This window comes from Dendropsophus ebraccatus, chromosome 14 (assembly GCF_027789765.1).
Source record: "Dendropsophus ebraccatus isolate aDenEbr1 chromosome 14, aDenEbr1.pat, whole genome shotgun sequence".
NCBI lineage: Eukaryota > Metazoa > Chordata > Amphibia > Anura > Hylidae > Dendropsophus > Dendropsophus ebraccatus.
The window spans coordinates 53264991-53283977 of NC_091467.1; the positions used below are offsets into that span (position 1 = coordinate 53264991).

Sequence of the window (18987 nt, forward strand, 5' to 3'; positions counted from 1 at the left end):
GACAGATTATCTGCCAAAGATTGGAAGCCAAAGCCAGGAACGGATCTGAAAAGAGGAAAAATCTCAAGCTTCCCTTTATGACCAGATCTCTGTTTATAGTCTGTTCCTGGCTTTGGCTTCAAGTCTTTGGCAGATAATCTGTCAGGTAATCTTTCTGTGTAAATGGACCCTTAGTTTTCAATTATCCTTCAATAAAATTATTAGTAGAGGGGCTACAAAAACATTAAATTTCAGGAAGGCTAATTTCCAAAAACTAAGAGAGGACCTTGGGAACATAGACTGGGACAATGCCTTCAGAAATAAAAGTACACAAAAAATATACGACATATTTAAGGGCATCCTGGGTAAATCGTGTGAACGACACTTACCATATGGGAATAAAAGTAGTAGAAATAGGAGAAATCCAATGTGGTTAACTTCAGCTGTAAGGGGGGCAATAAATGATAAGAAACAAGCATTCAGACTACTAAAACAAGAAGGTAGTGGGGAAGCATTGAGCAACTATAGACAGAAGAATAGAATGTGTAAAAAGCAAATAAAAGAAGCAAAAATAGCAACAGAAAGAAGGATAGCCACAGAAAGTAAAACGAATCCCAAAATGTTCTTCACTTATATAAACAACAAAAGACTTAAAACTGAAAATGTTGGTCCCCTCAAAAATAACCTGGGTGTAATGGTGGAGGGGGAAGAGGAAAAGGCCAATCTACTAAATACATTCTTCTCTACTGTATTCACAGAGGAGAATCCCATAACAGAGGACATGACTAGGGATAATATAAATCCTCCCATAAATCTCACCTTCCTAACACAACAAGAAGTGGGGAGACGCCTTAAAAACATTAAAATCCATAAGTCACCGGGCCCAGAAGGTATCCATCCTAGAGTTTTGCAATAATTTAATACTGTGTTAGACAGACCGATATTCCTAATATTTAAAGATTCTATAACGACAGGGATTCTTCCACAGGACTGGCGCATAGCTAATGTGGTACCAATATTCAAGAAGGGGTCAAAGAGTGATCCTGGAAACTACAGGCCCGTAAGTCTAACATCTATAGTAGGTAAAGTATTTGAGGGGTTTGTAAGAGATGCTATACTGAAGTATCTACGGATAATCTTATGACACAGCACCAGCATGGATTTATGAGGGATCGGTCCTGTCAGACTAATCTGATCGGCTTCTATGAAGAGGTAAGTTATAGACTGGACCGGGGGGAGGCTGTGGATGTTGTCAGGGGCGTAGCTAAAGGCTGATGGGCCCTGGTGCAAAATTTTAGCTTGGGGCCCCCCCATCTCACCCGATCAGGCAAAGTCCTATCTAACGTTATATCCAATTACTCTAATGTGCCACCATGTTCTAATGCACTGTCATTGCCTCCACCACCATGTACTGCACTACTGCCCCCTATAATTAATGGACTGTACTGTGTCATTGTCTAATCATTGTTTTCCAATCTTTGACTCTCCAGCTGAAAAACTACAACTCTCATCATGAACTGCCAGTTGGATATGATAGGGGTTGTAGCGCTGCAACCTGAAGAGCCACATGCTGGAAAACTACAACTCCCATAATTAACTGTCAGCAGGGTACGATAAGGGTTGAACTTCTCCAACCTGGAGAAGTCACCTGATGTCACCTGCAGTCCTATGTAACACCACAGATAACACAGTGATATCCTTCTGAGTACAGATAATGTAGTAGTCACCTGCAGTCCTATGTAACACCACAGATAACACAGTGATATCCCTCTGAGTACAGATAATGTAGTAGATGTCACCTGCAGTCCTATGTAACACCACAGATAACACAGTGATATCTCTGAGTACAGATAATGTAGTAGTCACCTGCAGTCTTATGTAAATCCACAGATAACACAGTGATATCCCTCTGAGTACAGATAATGTAGTAGATGTCACCTGCAGTCCTATGTAACACCACAGATAACACAGTGATATCTCTCTGAGTCACAAGAGTGATTGATGAGGGAGGGCAGGGAGGGCCCCCCCTTGTGGCGGGCCGGGTTGCAGCGGCGACCGCTGCGACCCTGGTAGTTACGCCACTGGTAGGCAGTCCTCCCCTGTAGTCTCATATAGTAGCCATCTCTCCCTAGTAGTCTCATATAGTAGGCAGCCCTCCCCCATAGTCACTTATATAGTAGCCCTCCCTACCCTGTAGTCTCATATAGTAGCCATCTCTCCCTAGTAGTCTCATATAGTAGGCAGCCCTCCCCCATAGTCACTTATATAGTAGCCCTCCCTACCCTGTAGTCTCATATAGTAGCCATCTCTCCCTAGTAGTCTCATATAGTAGCCAGCCCTCCCCCATAGTCACTTATATAGTAGCCAGCCCTCCCCAGTAGTCTCATATAGTAGGCAGCCCTCCCCCATAGTCACTTATATAGTAGCCCTTCCTCCCCTGTAGTCTCATATAGTAGCCATCTCTCCCTAGTAGTCTCAAATAGTAGGCAGCCCTCCCCCATAGTCACTTATATAGTAGCCCTCCCTACCCTGTAGTCTCATATAGTAGCCATCTCTCCCTAGTAGTCTCATATAGTAGCCAGCCCTCCCCCATAGTCACTTATATAGTACCCAGCCCTCCCCAGTAGTCTCATATAGTAGTTAGGCCTCCCCCATAATCTCATATAGTAGCCAGCCCTCCCAATAGTCTCTCATATAGTAGCCATGGCGGGCCAGATATAATTCAAACTCTGAATTGCCTTGCGGGCCAAAAATAATGGCACCACGGGCCAGATTTTGACATGACTGATGTAGACCATGATTAAGCACTGATGTGTGAAACGTTTTGGTTACGGATCTCCCTTGGGGAGTAAAACTTTATAATCGTTATGTAATAAGGGATCACTTTTAACAATTTTCTTTTTTGGAGTGCTGGAGGATTTCACCTCATTGTTTCTTCTATTAAAGGGGTAGTTCACAGGAAAAATCTTTCAAATCAGCTGGTGCCACAAAGTGCTAGATATTTGTAATTTACTTCTATTAAAAATTCCAGTAGTTATCAGCTGCTGTACAGTCATGGCCAAAAGTTTTGAAAATGACACAAATATATTTTCACATGATCTGCTGCCCTCTGGTTTTTATGTGTGTTTGTCAGATGTTTTTATCACATACAGAAATATAATTGCAATCATATTATGAGTAACAAAAGCTAGTCAATATTTGCAGTGTTGACCCTTCTTCTTCAGGACCTCTGCAATTCTCCCTGGCTGCTCTCAATCAACTTCTGGACCAAATCCTGACTGATAACAGTCCATTCTTACACAATCAATGCTTGCATTTTGTCAGAATTTGTTGGTTTTTGTTTGTCCACCCGTCTCTTGATGATTGACCACAAGTTCTCAATGGGATTAAGATCTGGGGAGTTACCAGGCCATGGACCCAATATCTCTGTTTTGTTCCATTAAGTTATCACCTTTGCTTTATGAGCTATTAAACAAGTCGGGTGTTTGTCCCTAAATCAAAGTCCCTGCATAAAGTAAATACAAAATGAGAGGGAAAGTGCCTAAAACGTAACTTTTAATTATGATGATTAATAAACACCAATAAATAGTGAACCCATCACCTAGTTACAAATTTATAAAAATCGGTTGAAAAGTCGCCCATCCGGAATGCGGACTTCAACCACGGTTATATGTTATTCATTCATGTGGAGGCTAGATATGCCCCAGCTATAGTGCATTAGCGTTGTATTCTCCCAACGCGTTTCTGCCACTGGTTATTGCGGCGTCATCAGGGGAGTATATTCGCGCCAATACAGCAGTGGTGGAGATTGGCGCTTATAATTCAAAGTTCAAGCATACCCAAAGATTGGGGTCAGTAGCTATGTGTAGGTTGAACACCTATATACATGCAGGGTATGCAATTGACGGGCTATAAAGTGTGCATGAGATCATGCTATTGCCGCTCAGCGGCTACTCACTGGCCCTTGTCTAAGACCAAAACGGGGTGCGGTACACGGGAAGCATGTGTGCTCCCGGACCCCTGGGTGACTGTATCTAGTAGCTGCAGTGGCAGCTCTACAGCAAAGACTGATTTCCCCGTGCGGTCTCCGGATACAGAAGTAAGTCAGCGTCTGCTTTGGCAGCGTTTGCTTTATGGCAAGGTGCTCCATTATGCTGGAAAAGGCATTGTTGATCACCAAACTGCTCTTGGACGGTTGGGAGAAGTTGCTCTTGGAGGACATTCTGGTACCATTCTTTATTCATGGCCGTGTTTTTAGGCAAGACTGTGAGAGAGACGATTCCCTTGGCTGAGAAACAACCCCACACATGAATCGTTTCAGGATGCTTTACAGTTGGCATGAGACAAGACTGGTGGTAGCTCTCACCTCATCTACTCCGAATAGGCTGTTTTCCAGATGTCCCAAACAATCGGACAGGGGATTCATCAGAGAAAATGACTTTCCCCCAGTCCTCAGCAGTCCACTCCCAGTACCTTTTGCAGAATATCAGACTGTCCTTGATATTTTTTCTGAAGAGAAGTGGCTTCTTTGCTGCCCTCATTGAGACCAGGCCTTGCTCCAAGAGTCTCCGCCTTACAGTGCGTGCAGATGCACTCACACCTGCCTGCTGCCATTCCTGAGCAAGCTCTGCACTGCTGGTAGCCCGATCCCGCAGCTGAAACACTTTTAAGAGATGGTCCTGGCGCTTGTTGGTCTTTCTTGGGCGCCCTGGAGCCTTTTTGGCAACAATGGAACCTCTCTCCTTGAAGTTCTTGATGATGCAATAGATTGTTGACTGAGGTGCAATCTTTCTAGCTGCGATACTCTTCCCTGTTAGGCCATTTTTGTGCAGTGCAATGATGACTGCACGTGTTTCTTTAGAGATAACCATGGTTAACAGAAGAGAAACAATAATGCCAAGCACCAGCCTCCTTTTAAAGTGTCCAGTGTTGTCATTCTTACTTAATCATGACAGATTGATCTCCAGCCCTGTCCTCATCAACACCCACACCGGTGTTAATGGAGCAATCACTGAAACAATGTTAGCCGGTCCTTTTAAGGCAGGGCTGCAATGATGTTGAAATGTGTTTTGGGGGATAAAGTTCATTATCTAATATTGCAAATATTAACTTTGCAAGTAATTGCTGTTAGGCTGATCACTCTATAAGATTCTGGAGTATATGCAAATTGCCATTTTAAAAACTGAAGCAGTAGACTTTGTAAAAATTAATATTTGTATCATTCTCAAAACTTTTGGCCATGACTATATGTCCTGCAGGAAGTGGTATTCTTTCCAGTCTGGAGTGCAGGAAAAGTGGTGAGCAACCCCTTTAAGGCTTATGGCATGACGCCCCCAAATCCCTGCTGGTAATACAGAGTGGGAGATGTGCTTTGGTGGTCTCTGCTCATCATGGTTATATAACCAACCCTATGGCCACCATGTAATACATTTCCCCATAAAAGTTGTCACATTTGATCTTTGGGGTCCCAGTAGCTACAATGTAACATACAGCAGTCTACATGAAGAACACACCTAGGTATAGACACCCTGCCTTGACCTGGGGTATGTGTGCCCATAGTATGTGTCACCAGGAATGCAGCAGGTCCTGTGTACACGTCAGTGCTGCTTCCTCCCTCTGTATACAGTTGTGTACATGTCAGTGCTGCTTCCTCCTTCACTATAGAGCTGTGTACATGTCAGTGCTGCTTCCTCCCTCACTATAGAGCTGTGTACATGTCAGTGCTGCTTCCTCCCTCTGTATACAATTGTGTACATGTCAGTGCTGCTTCCTCTCTCTGTATAGAGCTGTGTACATGTCAGTGCTGCTTCCTCCCTCTGTATACAGTTGTGTACATGTTAGTGCTGCTTCCTCTCTCACTATAGAGCTGTGTACATATCAGTGCTGCTTCCTCCCTCACTATAGAGCTGTGTACATGTTAGTGCTGCTTCCTCCCTCACTATAGAGCTGTGTACATGTCAGTGCTGCTTCCTCCCTCACTATAGAGCTGTGTACATATCAGTCCTGCTTCCTCCCTCACTATAGAACTGTGTACATGTCAGTGCTGCTTCCTCCCTCACTATAGAGCTGTGTACATGTCAGTGCTGCTTCCTCCCTCGCTATAGAGCTGTGTACATGTCAGTGCTGCTCCCTCCCTCTGTATACAGCAGTGTACATGTCAGTGCTGCTTCCTCCCTCTGTATACAGCTGTGTACATGTCAGTGCTGCTTCCTCCCTCTGTTCAATAGTTGTGTACATGTCAGTGCTGCCTCTTTATAGAGCTGTGTACATGTCAGTGCTGCTTCTTCCCTCTGTATACAGCTGTGTACATGTTGGTTCTGCTTCCTCCCTCTGTATACAGCTGTGTACATGTCAGTGCTGCTCCCTCCCTCTGTATACAGCTGTGTACATGTCGGTGCTGCTTCCTCCCTCTGTATACAGCTGTGTACAGGTCAGTGCTGCCTCTCTATAGAGCTGTGTAAATGTCAGTGCTGCTTCCTCCCTTACTATAGAGCGGTGTACATGTCAGTGCTGCTCCCTCTCTGTGTATACAGCTGTTCAATAGCTGTGTACATGTCAGTGCTGCTTCCTCCCTCTGTATAGAGCTGTGTACATATCAGTGCTGCTTCCTCCCTCACTATAGAGCTGTGTACATGTCAGTGCTGCTTCTTCCCTCTGTATAGAGCTGTGTACATGTCAGGGCTGCTTCCTCCCTCACTATAGAGCTGTGTACATGTCAGTGCTGCTTCCTCCCTCACTATAGAGCTGTGTACACGTCAGTGCTGCTTCCTCCCTTTGTATAGAGCTGTGTACATGTCAGTGCTGCTTCCTCCCTTTGTATAGAGCTGTGTACATGTCAGTGCTGCTTCCTCCCTCTGTATACAGTTGTGTACATGTCAGTGCTGCTTCCTCCCTCTGTATAGAGCTGTGTATATGTCAGTGCTTCTTCCTCCCTCTGTATAGAGCTGTGTACATGTCAGTGCTGCTTCCTCCCTCACTATAGAGCTGTGTACATGTCAGTGCTGATTCCTCCCTCACTATAGAGCTGTGTACATGTCAGTGCTGCTTCCTCCCTCTGTATACAGTTGTGTACATGTCAGTGCTGCTTCCTCCCTCTGTATACAGCTGTGTACATGTCAGTGCTGCTTCCTCCCTCTGTATACAGTTGTGTACATGTCAGTGCTGCTTCCTCCCTCTGTATAAAACTGTGTACATATCAGTGCTGCTTCCTCCCTCACTATAGAGCTGTGTACATGTCAGTGCTGCTTCCTCCCTCACTATACAGCTGTGTACATGTCAGTGCTGCTTCCTCCCTCTGTATACAGCTGTGTACATATCAGTGCTGCTTCCTCCCTCACTATAGAGCTGTGTACATGTCAGTGCTGCTTCCTCCCTCACTATACAGCTGTGTACATGTCAGTGTTGCTTCCTCCCTCACTATACAGCTGTGTACATGTCAGTGCTGCTTCCTCCCTCACTATACAGCTGTGTACATGTCAGTGCTGCTTCCTCCCTCACTATACAGCTGTGTACATATCAGTGCTGCTTCCTCCCTCACTATACAGCTGTGTACATGTCAGTGCTGCTTCCTCCCTCACTATACAGCTGTGTACATGTCAGTGTTGCTTCCTCCCTCACTATACAGCTGTGTACATGTCAGTGCTGCTTCCTCCCTCACTATAGAGCTGTGTACATGTCAGTGCTGCTTCCTCCCTCACTATACAGCTGTGTACATGTCAGTGCTGCTTCCTCCCTCACTATACAGCTGTGTACATATCAGTGCTGCTTCCTCCCTCACTATAGAGCTGTGTACATGTCAGTGCTGCTTCCTCCCTCACTATACAGCTGTGTACATGTCAGTGTTGCTTCCCCCCTCTGTATAGCGCTGTGTACATATCAGTGCTGCTTCCTCCCTCACTATAGAGCTGTGTACATGTCAGTGCTGCTTCTTCCCTCTGTATAGAGCTGTGTACATGTCAGGGCTGCTTCCTCCCTCACTATAGAGCTGTGTACATGTCAGTGCTGCTTCCTCCCTCACTATAGAGCTGTGTACACGTCAGTGCTGCTTCCTCCCTTTGTATAGAGCTGTGTACATGTCAGTGCTGCTTCCTCCCTTTGTATAGAGCTGTGTACATGTCAGTGCTGCTTCCTCCCTCTGTATACAGTTGTGTACATGTCAGTGCTGCTTCCTCCCTCTGTATAGAGCTGTGTACATGTCAGTGCTTCTTCCTCCCTCTGTATAGAGCTGTGTACATGTCAGTGCTGCTTCCTCCCTCACTATAGAGCTGTGTACATGTCAGTGCTGATTCCTCCCTCACTATAGAGCTGTGTACATGTCAGTGCTGCTTCCTCCCTCTGTATACAGTTGTGTACATGTCAGTGCTGCTTCCTCCCTCTGTATACAGCTGTGTACATGTCAGTGCTGCTTCCTCCCTCTGTATACAGTTGTGTACATGTCAGTGCTGCTTCCTCCCTCTGTATAAAACTGTGTACATATCAGTGCTGCTTCCTCCCTCACTATAGAGCTGTGTACATGTCAGTGCTGCTTCCTCCCTCACTATACAGCTGTGTACATGTCAGTGCTGCTTCCTCCCTCTGTATACAGCTGTGTACATATCAGTGCTGCTTCCTCCCTCACTATAGAGCTGTGTACATGTCAGTGCTGCTTCCTCCCTCACTATACAGCTGTGTACATGTCAGTGTTGCTTCCTCCCTCACTATACAGCTGTGTACATGTCAGTGCTGCTTCCTCCCTCACTATAGAGCTGTGTACATGTCAGTGCTGCTTCCTCCCTCACTATACAGCTGTGTACATGTCAGTGCTGCTTCCTCCCTCACTATACAGCTGTGTACATGTCAGTGCTGCTTCCTCCCTCACTATACAGCTGTGTACATGTCAGTGCTGCTTCCTCCCTCACTATACAGCTGTGTACATGTCAGTGTTGCTTCCTCCCTCACTATACAGCTGTGTACATGTCAGTGCTGCTTCCTCCCTCACTATAGAGCTGTGTACATGTCAGTGCTGCTTCCTCCCTCACTATACAGCTGTGTACATGTCAGTGCTGCTTCCTCCCTCACTATACAGCTGTGTACATGTCAGTGTTGCTTCCTCCCTCTGTATAGCGCTGTGTACATGTCAGTGCTGCTTCCTCCCTCACTATAGAGCTCTGCCAGGAACAGGAAGCCAGCACTGACAACGTGGAGAAAAGTTTCTCTGTGATGCAAAAAAAAAAAAAAAAGTCCCACCCACCAAAAACGTCTCCGCTCCAGAGAGTGAGGAGCGAGTGCTGTGAGGGACAGGGCGCCGAGCACCGGACACTCCATGGGATTAGAGTTGGGGGGTCAGTATTCGGGGGTCCTATCTATGCAGACAGCGAGTCAATGTGCAGCAGTGTGTGCCATGCTTCTAGGGGCCACTCTGGGCTAATACTGCAACTCCCGCTCTGCTATTGAATGGCATCTATTGGGGGTAAACATGCCCACAGGAGCGACCTGGCACGACTGCTCCAGGATGAGCCGCCCGAGCCCCTGCTGCAGACCCCTCAGCATGTGGAGAGGATGAAGAGACACAGCGGGGACCCCTACTGGTCCAGGTCAGTGACAGCTGAGGAGCAGCAGCTAGCCCGCAGAGCTTGCCATCTAATGGTGGCAATGTACTGTCCCTAGCAGCCCTCCCCATGGAAAAGTGTGGCATTTAATATGTATTTTCCATATATAAGCACAACCTTTTATTAGTCATGGCTGAGACTTGTATTCCCACCATATATGTTCACACTGACACAAAAAACGCAGTGGAGTCGAGTTTGACAGGTGGAGCAGAGCTGAGTTTGTTCATTGGCTTTGATTGTAGTGGAAGTATGAAAAGAACCTCTGGAGCAGCGCTCATAGATGTAGCAGAGCAGAGTTTGTTAGCTGGAGCAGCGCTCATAGATGTAGGCGAGCAGAGTTTGTTAGCTGGAGCAGCGCTCATAGATGTAGCCGAGCAGAGTTTGTTAGCTGGAGCAGCACTCATAGATGTAGGCGAGCAGAGTTTGTTAGCTGGAGCAGCGCTCATAGATGTAGCAGAGCAGAGTTTGTTAGCTGGAGCAGCGCTCATAGATGTAGGCGAGCAGAGTTTGTTAGCTGGAGCAGCGCTCATAGATGTAGCCGGGCAGAGTTTGTTAGCTGGAGATGCGCTCATAGATGTAGCAGAGCAGAGTTTGTTAGTTGGAGCAGCGCTCATAGATGTAGCCGAGCAGAGTTTGTTAGCTGGAGCAGCGCTCATAGATGTAGGCGGGCAGAGTTTGTTAGCTGGAGCAGCGCTCATAGATGTAGCCGAGCAGAGTTTGTTAGCTGGAGCAGCACTCATAGATGTAGCAGAGCAGAGTTTGTTAGCTGGAGCAGCACTCATAGATGTAGCCGAGCAGAGTTTGTTAGTTGGAGCAGCACTCATAGATGTAGCCGGGAAGAGTTTGTTAGTTGGAGCAGCGCTCATAGATGTAGCAGAGCAGAGTTTGTTAGCTGGAGCAGCGCTCATAGATGTAGCAGAGCAGAGTTTGTTAGTTGGAGCAGCGCTCATAGATGTAGCAGAGCAGAGTTTGTTAGTTGGAGCAGCACTCATAGATGTAGCCGAGAAGAGTTTGTTAGTTGGAGCAGCGCTCATAGATGTAGCAGAGCAGAGTTTGTTAGCTGGAGCAGCACTCATAGATGTAGCAGAGCAGAGTTTGTTAGCTGGAGCAGCGCTCATAGATGTAGCAGAGCAGAGTTTGTTAGCTGGAGCAGCGCTCATAGATGTAGCAGAGCAGAGTTTGTTAGCTGGAGCAGCGCTCATAGATGTAGCCGAGCAGAGTTTGTTAGCTGGAGCAGCGCTCATAGATGTAGGCGGGCAGAGTTTGTTAGCTGGAGCAGCGCTCATAGATGTAGCCGAGCAGAGTTTGTTAGCTGGAGCAGCGCTCATAGATGTAGCCGAGCAGAGTTTGTTAGCTGGAGCAGCGCTCATAGATGTAGTCGAGCAGAGTTTGTTAGTTGGAGCAGCGCTCATAGATGTAGCAGAGCAGAGTTTGTTAGCTGGAGCAGCGCTAATAGATGTAGCCAAGCAGAGTTTGTTAGCTGGAGCAGCGCTTATAGATGTAGCCGGGCAGAGTTTGTTAGCTGGAGCAGCGCTCATAGATGTAGCCGGGCAGAGTTTGTTAGCTGGAGCAGCGCTCATAGATGTAGCAGAGCAGAGTTTGTTAGTTGGAGCAGCGCTCATAGATGTAGCCGGGCAGAGTTTGTTAGCTGGAGCAGCGCTCATAGATGTAACCGGGCAGAGTTTGTTAGCTGGAGCAGCACTCATAGATGTAGCAGAGCAGAGTTTGTTAGTTGGAGCAGCGCTCATAGATGTAGCAGAGCAGAGTTTGTTAGCTGGAGCAGCGCTCATAGATGTAGCCGGGCAGAGTTTGTTAGTTGGAGCAGCGCTCATAGATGTAGACGAGCAGAGTTTGTTAGTTGGAGCAGCGCTCATAGATGTATACGGGCATAGTTTTGCTGCGTTTACGCGAAGCGATAATTCGCCCAATCGATCATTTAGCTATTTTGAAGCCACGATTTGGTTTTTATAACTATAAGCGTTCAGACGAATAAATCGTTAGAAAATTCGTAAAAAAATTGTTATTGCGATCGTTTTAAAGATCGCTTAAGCCCATCTTTCACATAGGGTGAATCTTTGGAAGACTGTTTACACAAAGCGATCTGCGAATTTTTAGATTTTGAGAACATTTCTTGCTCATTGCTTGATCGTTCACTGTGTTTACACAGAACGATTATCGCTCAAATGCAATCGTTATTGCGAAAATTCGACCGATCAGTGTAAACGCAGCAATAGTTAGAGGCATTAGAGCTCATTTTGCCAGATGCAGCAGCGCTTATTGTATCAGATAAGTTTTCCAACTACAAAAGTACTGGCTGTATCTGTAACAGCAGATCTAAGATAACAGGTGCTGCAGAGAGATGTTATTATTATTATGATTTTTTTTACATAGGACTGCATGGTGTGAAAGGCAAGGTGTTAGGCATTGTAAGGTGTGAAGTCCCTGTCGCCATAATGTCTGGGTCATGCCAACGTAATAAACAAATGACATATACATCATATTGGGCACAGCACAGGGCAGAACACTGCCCCCTGAACCCACACGACATGCAGATAATCCCTTCTGCAATATGTGTAGTTGATGCCAGTGTAAAAGCTACCTCAAAGAGTTAAATGACACATCCAGCTCTGCTGTCTCCTCAGGAAAACACAGTGGGAAACAATTAACTCTGCGATTTATTACCTGTCCCTTTTATTGCCCGCAATATGATCTTACTGAGCACCCGGATAGACTGGTCTATCGTGATAAGACTGACGTGTTGTCAGACGTGTAGCTGAACTGGTAATCCGGGGGTGGGTACAGATTCTTTAGAGCAGGTTCTCTATTTTAGCCTGATGGACGCCCCATTGTGAAGAATGTCAGACAATTACCATGCGCTCTAGAATACGTTATTAAGTGAAGGAAGTCACACGCACGCTCAGCTGAGACGACTGTGCACATGTATGGGAGGAATCAGGAGAGAGCCGACCGCTATGTGATGTATAGCCAGGTGTACCTGCAGGTGATGGCCTCACCTGTTCTACATGTTTTCTTACCTGTTTCTTTTTTCCAGTCAGCCCACAGCATCACAACGATTTCCACCAATAACCTTCTGCCTCCCAGACACCTGTTGCAAAACTACAACTCTCATCATTTTGTCATAGCCTTCGGTCATAAGATCAGTGTTCTCCAACCTCTACCTATTCAGCTGTTACAATACATCTCATCATGCCCATCATGGCGGCCAGGGTATGCTGGAAGTTAAGGGTTTGCAACTCTGGAAAAAGCTACCAGAACTAGCAGCCGCTAATCTTCCCAGACTACTGAATTAGGACGTACGTTCACATGTACCGGATCACAACGGATTTTAGATTGCCAATGTGACTGAAATTTACTGCAATGCTCGAAACATGTATGGCCTATGGCTCTGCATTCTACCGTAGATGCGGATTGTCATTTCACTGCAAGAATGTGGTAGCACCAAGCTACAAGCCCATCAGCTGCCGGGGTTTAACAAGCTAATACATTACCTGCCCCCGCTCCCGCCTGCTTCTCTGACTCCTGGGTCACTGATGTCCAGCCGCAGCCAGTAATTGGCTGAGCAGGACAACCTTGACCCGGGAGCCGGAGAAGCAGGCGGGAGCGGGGGCAGGTAATGTATTAGCTTGTTAAAGCCCGGCAGCTGATGGGTTAATTAGGCTGTGACTACATTCTCCCAGCGGATTTTAATGGCAGAGCCATAGGCCATGACAATACAGAATATCGCAGTGGATTTCGCTGTGGAACTCGCCGCATGATATCGGCTTCGATACTGGACTAGTGAAGCTACCCTAAAGGGATTATCGAGGATGAGAAAAAACACAGCTACTTTCTTGCAAAATTAGCGCCATCCCTGTCCTCAGGTTGTGTGTGGTATTGCAATTCAGCTCTGTTTACTTCAATGGAACTGAGCTGCAAAACCTCACACACTAAGGGTGCCTTCACACGTACCGTATCGCTGCGTTTTTATCGTTGCGTTTTTGCTGCGTTTTTTACATGCGCGTTTTGATTTTCACATGATTTTCACAACTGGCATGTAAAAATCGCACCAAAAAATGCAGCGATAAAAAAGCAGCAATAAAAACGCAGCGTTAAAAATGCAGCGATACGGTACGTGTGAAGCTACCTTGAGGGTATAAATACACACACCGTATACGCAGCGTATTTACCGCTGCGATACGCAGCAAATACGCAACAAATACGCAGCAGATACGATCTAAATAACTGAACACAGCATCAAGTCTTTACCATCAAATCTGCTGCAGATCTGCGTATTTGCTGCGTATCTGCTGCGTATACGGTGTGTATGTGTTTGTACCCTTAGGCGTACAAACACACACAGCAGATACGCAGCAGATTTGATACTGTGTTCAGTTATTTAGATCTAATCTGCTGCGTATCTGCTGCGTATCGCAGCAGTAAATACGCAGCGTATAAGCCGTGTGTGTTTTCTACCCTAAGGGTACAAACACACACACCGTATATGCAGCAGATACGCAGCAGATCTGCAGCAGATTTGATGGTGAAGACTTGATGCTGTGTTTAGTTATTTAGATCGTATCTGCTGCGTATTTGCTGCGTATCGCAGCAGTAAATACGCAGCATATATGCCGTGTGTGTTTGTACCCTAATGCTGCGTTTACACGGAACAATTATCATTCAAATTTTTGCATAAACGATCGCATTTGAGCGATAATCGTACCGTGTAAACACAGCAAACGATCAAACAACGAGTGAGAAATCATTCATTTGTTCATTTTGATCTTTCAACATGTTCTTAAATCGTTGTTCGTCGTTCGCTGAAAATAAACAAATCGCTTTGTGTAAACAGTCTTTTACCGATTTACCCTATGTAAAAGATGAGCGCAAAAACGATCGCAATAACGATTTTTCTTACGAATTTTCAAAAGCTTTTTCAACAATTTATTCGTCTAAACACTGATCGTTATAAAACCCAAATTGTTGCTTCAAAATCGTTAAACGGTCGATTGGGCGTGTAAACGCAGCATAAGTGAGGACTGGAGAGGTGCTGTTTCTAGAAGAAAGCAGTTTTTCTTAGGGTACAAACACACACAGCAGATACGCAGCAGATACACAGCAGATTTGTTGGTGCAGATTTGATGCTGTGTTCATTTATTTAGATCTAATCTGCTGCGTATCTGCTGCGTATTTGCTGCGTATCGCAGCAGTAAATACGCAGCGTATATGCCGTGTGTGTTTGTACCCTGACCCGTCTGGATAGCCCCCTTTAACACACATATTGCAAATGCCACTGTGGGCATAAGGGCAAGTACCCATTGGCCATTAACCATCTAATTCTAGGACCACCTAAGGACTTGTCCTATCTGGTCAGTCATATATTAGCTATAGGTAGTTATTTATTTTATGGACAGTACCCGATGTCCTGGTTCTACAGGCTTCACAGCTGAAACCCCCCAGCTCTCTGCTTATTCAGTGTCTGTCCAGGATGTGACTAGTGATTTGCATTTTTAGATATATATGAAACATCCTTGTTCTGGCAGCTCAGCTAACTCTAGCGGCATGCATGCTGACTGTTTCCAATGACTGCCAGCATAGGTGTTAATGCAGCTTTTCACTGTTTGTTTGTGTCTCACTTGGTTTACACATTTTCTTGCTCACCTGTTTTACGTTAGCTCAAGTAGATGTATAATCTAAATGCCCTCCAGGCTCTATGTAGGGTTTGGTTAACTATTAGACGGCTACTTGCTGAATACAACCTTATGGTGTCAAGCTAAAGGACCCCATACACCTTATACTTTTCTTAGCTTCCACAAACCCACTAATAAAAGGCGCATGGATCTCTCCCGAATGACCACCAACAAATAGTGTCGGTAGTGATAGGGGTCGGGCTTGATGAAAAATCACCAGCTAACCGCTTTGTTCTAGGAGAGATGAGCAACAATTAGAGCGCTCTAGCTGCAGCTTACTCCTCCCCATAGAGAATAGCTTGGAAGTACTGAACGTTCCTGTGTATGGGGAGGATGGGCGGTGGAGTATTAGCATTAGGCTAGGTTCACACTGCGTTTTCAGCATCTGTTTAACGGATCCGTTTTTTTTAACGTCCAGAAAAATAGGGTCAGCAACGTTTTTTGGTCCGTTTTGGTCCGCCAAAAAAAACGGATCCGTTTTTTTTTATAATGGAAGTCAATGGAAAAAACGGATGCACACAAATGAATCCGTTTTTTGCAATCCGTTTTTCATGCGTTTTTTGCAAAAAACGGATGCGTTAAACGGATGCTGAAAACGCAGTGTGAACCTAGCCTTAGAAAGATCCCTTAATGGTGCGTTCACACCTACAGGATCTGCAGCAGATCTGCAGCAGATTTGATGCTGTGTTCAGTTATTTAAATGAATTCTGCTGCAGAAAATCAGCTGCAGATCCTGTAGGTGTGAACGCACCATTAGGATAGCTTTACACATGCCAAATCCGCAGCGGATCCTGGGGTTACATATCCACAGCGGAATTTTCATTCCACTGCAGATATGTATCCCGGCCTATTTAGCCCCCGGCTGCCCACAGCCCCCGGCCCGGAGCATACATTACCTGCTCAGCACCGCAGCTGTGTGTGGCTCCCGGCTCCCGTCGGTCCCCATCAGCCAATTAGAGCTGGCGCAAAAAATTTCGCTGCAAACTCGCAGCGTGAAATCCGCTGCGGATCCGGTACGTGTGAAGCTACCCTTAAACCACAATATATGCATACCAATGGCTCATGTCTTAGGATCTGTTCACATTGAGCAAAAGTGGCAGAACTTCAAGTGGAGCCCATGCCGCGGACCCCACTTAAAATTCTGCCTGTCCCATTGATTCAATAGGATTTTTTATGCGCCTCCCTTCCCCCCCCGCCCAAAGAATTGACATATCAATTCTTTGGGCAGAGGCACGCGAGAAATCCCACTGAAACAAAGGGACAGGCAGAATTTCAAGCTGCATCCACGGTGCGGGCTCCGCTTGAAGTTTCGCCACTTTTGCTCAGTGTGAACGGGCCCTTAGGGAGAAGTTTACAGCAATGTTAACTAAACTTTGGCTCTCCAGTAGAGATGAGCGAATCGGGTTCGGGTTCGGGTTCGAGTCCATCCAAACTCGAACTTTCGGCATTTGATTTTCAGTGGCTGCTGAACTTGGATAAAGCTCTAAGGCTATGTGGAAAACATGGATATAGTCATTGGCTGTATCCATGTTTTCCAGACAACCTTAGAGCTTTATCCAAGTTCAGCAGCCCCCGCTAATCAAATGGCGAAAGTTCGGGTTCGGATGGACCCGAACCCGGTTCGCTCATCTCTGCTCTCCAGCTGTTGCAAAAGCTCAACACCAAGAGAGCTAAAGGTTGGGGAACGTTGGTCTACAGGTTTCCAGCTTCCAGTAAAACCAGTGCTACCAGTTCATCCCAAATTCCCAAATAGACATATACATCCCAATAAATGGGTGTTCACCTCTAACACTTACATTGTATCCGGCTGGGTGTGTTTAGCTGTTACCTTGGGTTTTATAAAACTAGGTGGTAGCCAATATGGTTTCTGTTATATCTTCTGCAGGATTTGTCATCTAAAGCACCTATTACACGGGGCGATGTGGAGAGCAAGCAAGTGCTGACCTGTCAGGTCAGCACTAGCTTGCTCCTCGTTTCCAAGCCTGCTGCTGGCACTATTACATGCGCCTGACAGCAAGCGAGGAGGAGAGGGTAAGGGCCGGGGGTGGGTGGGGATTGTCGTCAGTCCGTTGAAAGACAATGATCAGCCGTCATCCTGCAGTGTAGTCTTCTATTACACAAAACGATTATCGGCTGTAACGGCCAAGTATGGCCGATAATTGCTTCGTGTAATAGGGCCTATAGTCTCCCAAGCTCCTGAATGGAACAGCTTACGGAGTTATGTACAAACAAATTCTCCTCCCTTTTATCATTATTTAGGTTGATTTGCCCTTCAGGAGTCTTGGAAAGGTTGGTAGTACCCCTGATAACTACTTTGCTTTCAGTGACTAAGGAAAGGCTGAATAGAATGTATTAGAGCTAATTGACAGAATCCATATTGTCATGTTCATCTGGATACAGGTATACTATACCCTTATAAAAGGGTCTGTTTGGTATGGAGAACCCCTTTAAATTTTACTGTTGGGGAGAAAAGGATGTAGTCATGATACCGCCCCCACCATGACCCAGAACAGAAGGACTGCAATAGAGCTGCGATATCACATAGAACCTGGGTATAGATGTGGCACTATTTGTTGGAAGAAAGCTGCTATGTTTTTCCTCTATAACACTTTATAATGTATCGGTTACAGGCTGGAGACCCGTATCTGGACCGTGACTCTTCTGATGGGAACATGTCTCCTGTACTGTGCCCGGACCAGCCTGCCCATCTGTGTTGTATCAATGAGCGGATACTTTGGCTGGGACAAGCGGCAGTCTGGAATTGCTCTGGGCAGCTTTTTCTGGGGTTACTGCATTACCCAGGTGGCAGGGGGGCATCTGAGCGACAAGTGAGTATACAAAGCACCTCATTGACATATATAAGGTGACACAGGGCACAAGTTATTAAAGGGAACCTCCACTTTTAGTTGTAGCACATGGCTATTTGTTCTAAAAGTGCTGAGGGTCCCATATCAAAAACTCCCGCCAATGTTATCTTCTGACAGAGTACAATGACAGATCAGGTGATCCCTTTAAGGGGAGGTTCACTTTAAAGGGGTTATCCAGCGCTACAAAAACATGGCCACTTTTCCCCTTACTGTTGTCAACAGTTCAGGTGCGGTTTGCAATTAAGCTCCATTTACTTCAATGGAACTGAGTTTCAAAACCCCACCCAAACTCGAGACAACAGTAGGGGGAAAGTGGCCATGTTTTTGTAGCGCTGGATAATCCCTTTAACCTGTTGGCAGCTCTGTGGTATATGTTAATATCATTATTTATTTTTCAGGGTTGGCGGAGAGAAGGTTATTCTTTTATCAGCCCTGTCCTGGGGCTTTATCACGGCAGTGACCCCCCTGGCTGCCCATGTGACCAAAGACCCCCTCCTCTTGGTCAGTCTTCTACGTTTTCTAATGGGACTTTTACAAGGTAATTCTTGGGTGGGTCTTAAAAGTGTAAATTCAGATTTATTTTGACTTCCATATATGGTCTGTTTAGAGGGGGCATGCTTGCTGTCATCAGTATAACCTGGGTTAATTGAGAAAAAAAGCTAGTGGGCACAATGGTAGTCACTATGGGGGCCATAAGACCACTTAGAAATAAAGCTCCTCTTGTAGGGAAGTGTCATGTGACTCCCCTTGCCTGTGTTTATTGGCTGTGTGGGCCTTTAGGGGAGTGGCTTAAGTGACAAGTTAAAGGGGTTGACCTCTTTATAATAAAATAGTTCAGTGTACAGTATAAGGCTGGGTTCACACTAC

The 18987-nt window shown here is 45.9% G+C and overlaps 1 protein-coding gene across 2 annotated transcripts in view; it reads left to right on the forward strand.

The window, feature by feature from the left end:
- The window catches only part of SLC17A9 (solute carrier family 17 member 9), a 53292-nt gene that overhangs the window by 13121 nt on the left and 21184 nt on the right, over nucleotides 1-18987 (forward strand). Inside the window, exons 1-3 of one of the 2 annotated variants that reach the window (XM_069953060.1) lie at nucleotides 9217-9551; nucleotides 17884-18081; nucleotides 18519-18658. In XM_069953060.1, coding sequence (XP_069809161.1) covers nucleotides 9412-9551; nucleotides 17884-18081; nucleotides 18519-18658 — 478 coding nt within the window. In that variant the 5' untranslated portion in view covers nucleotides 9217-9411. Of the gene's footprint in view, nucleotides 1-9216; nucleotides 9552-17883; nucleotides 18082-18518; nucleotides 18659-18987 lie in introns of those variants that run through there. The other variant, XM_069953061.1, reaches the window with a different exon arrangement.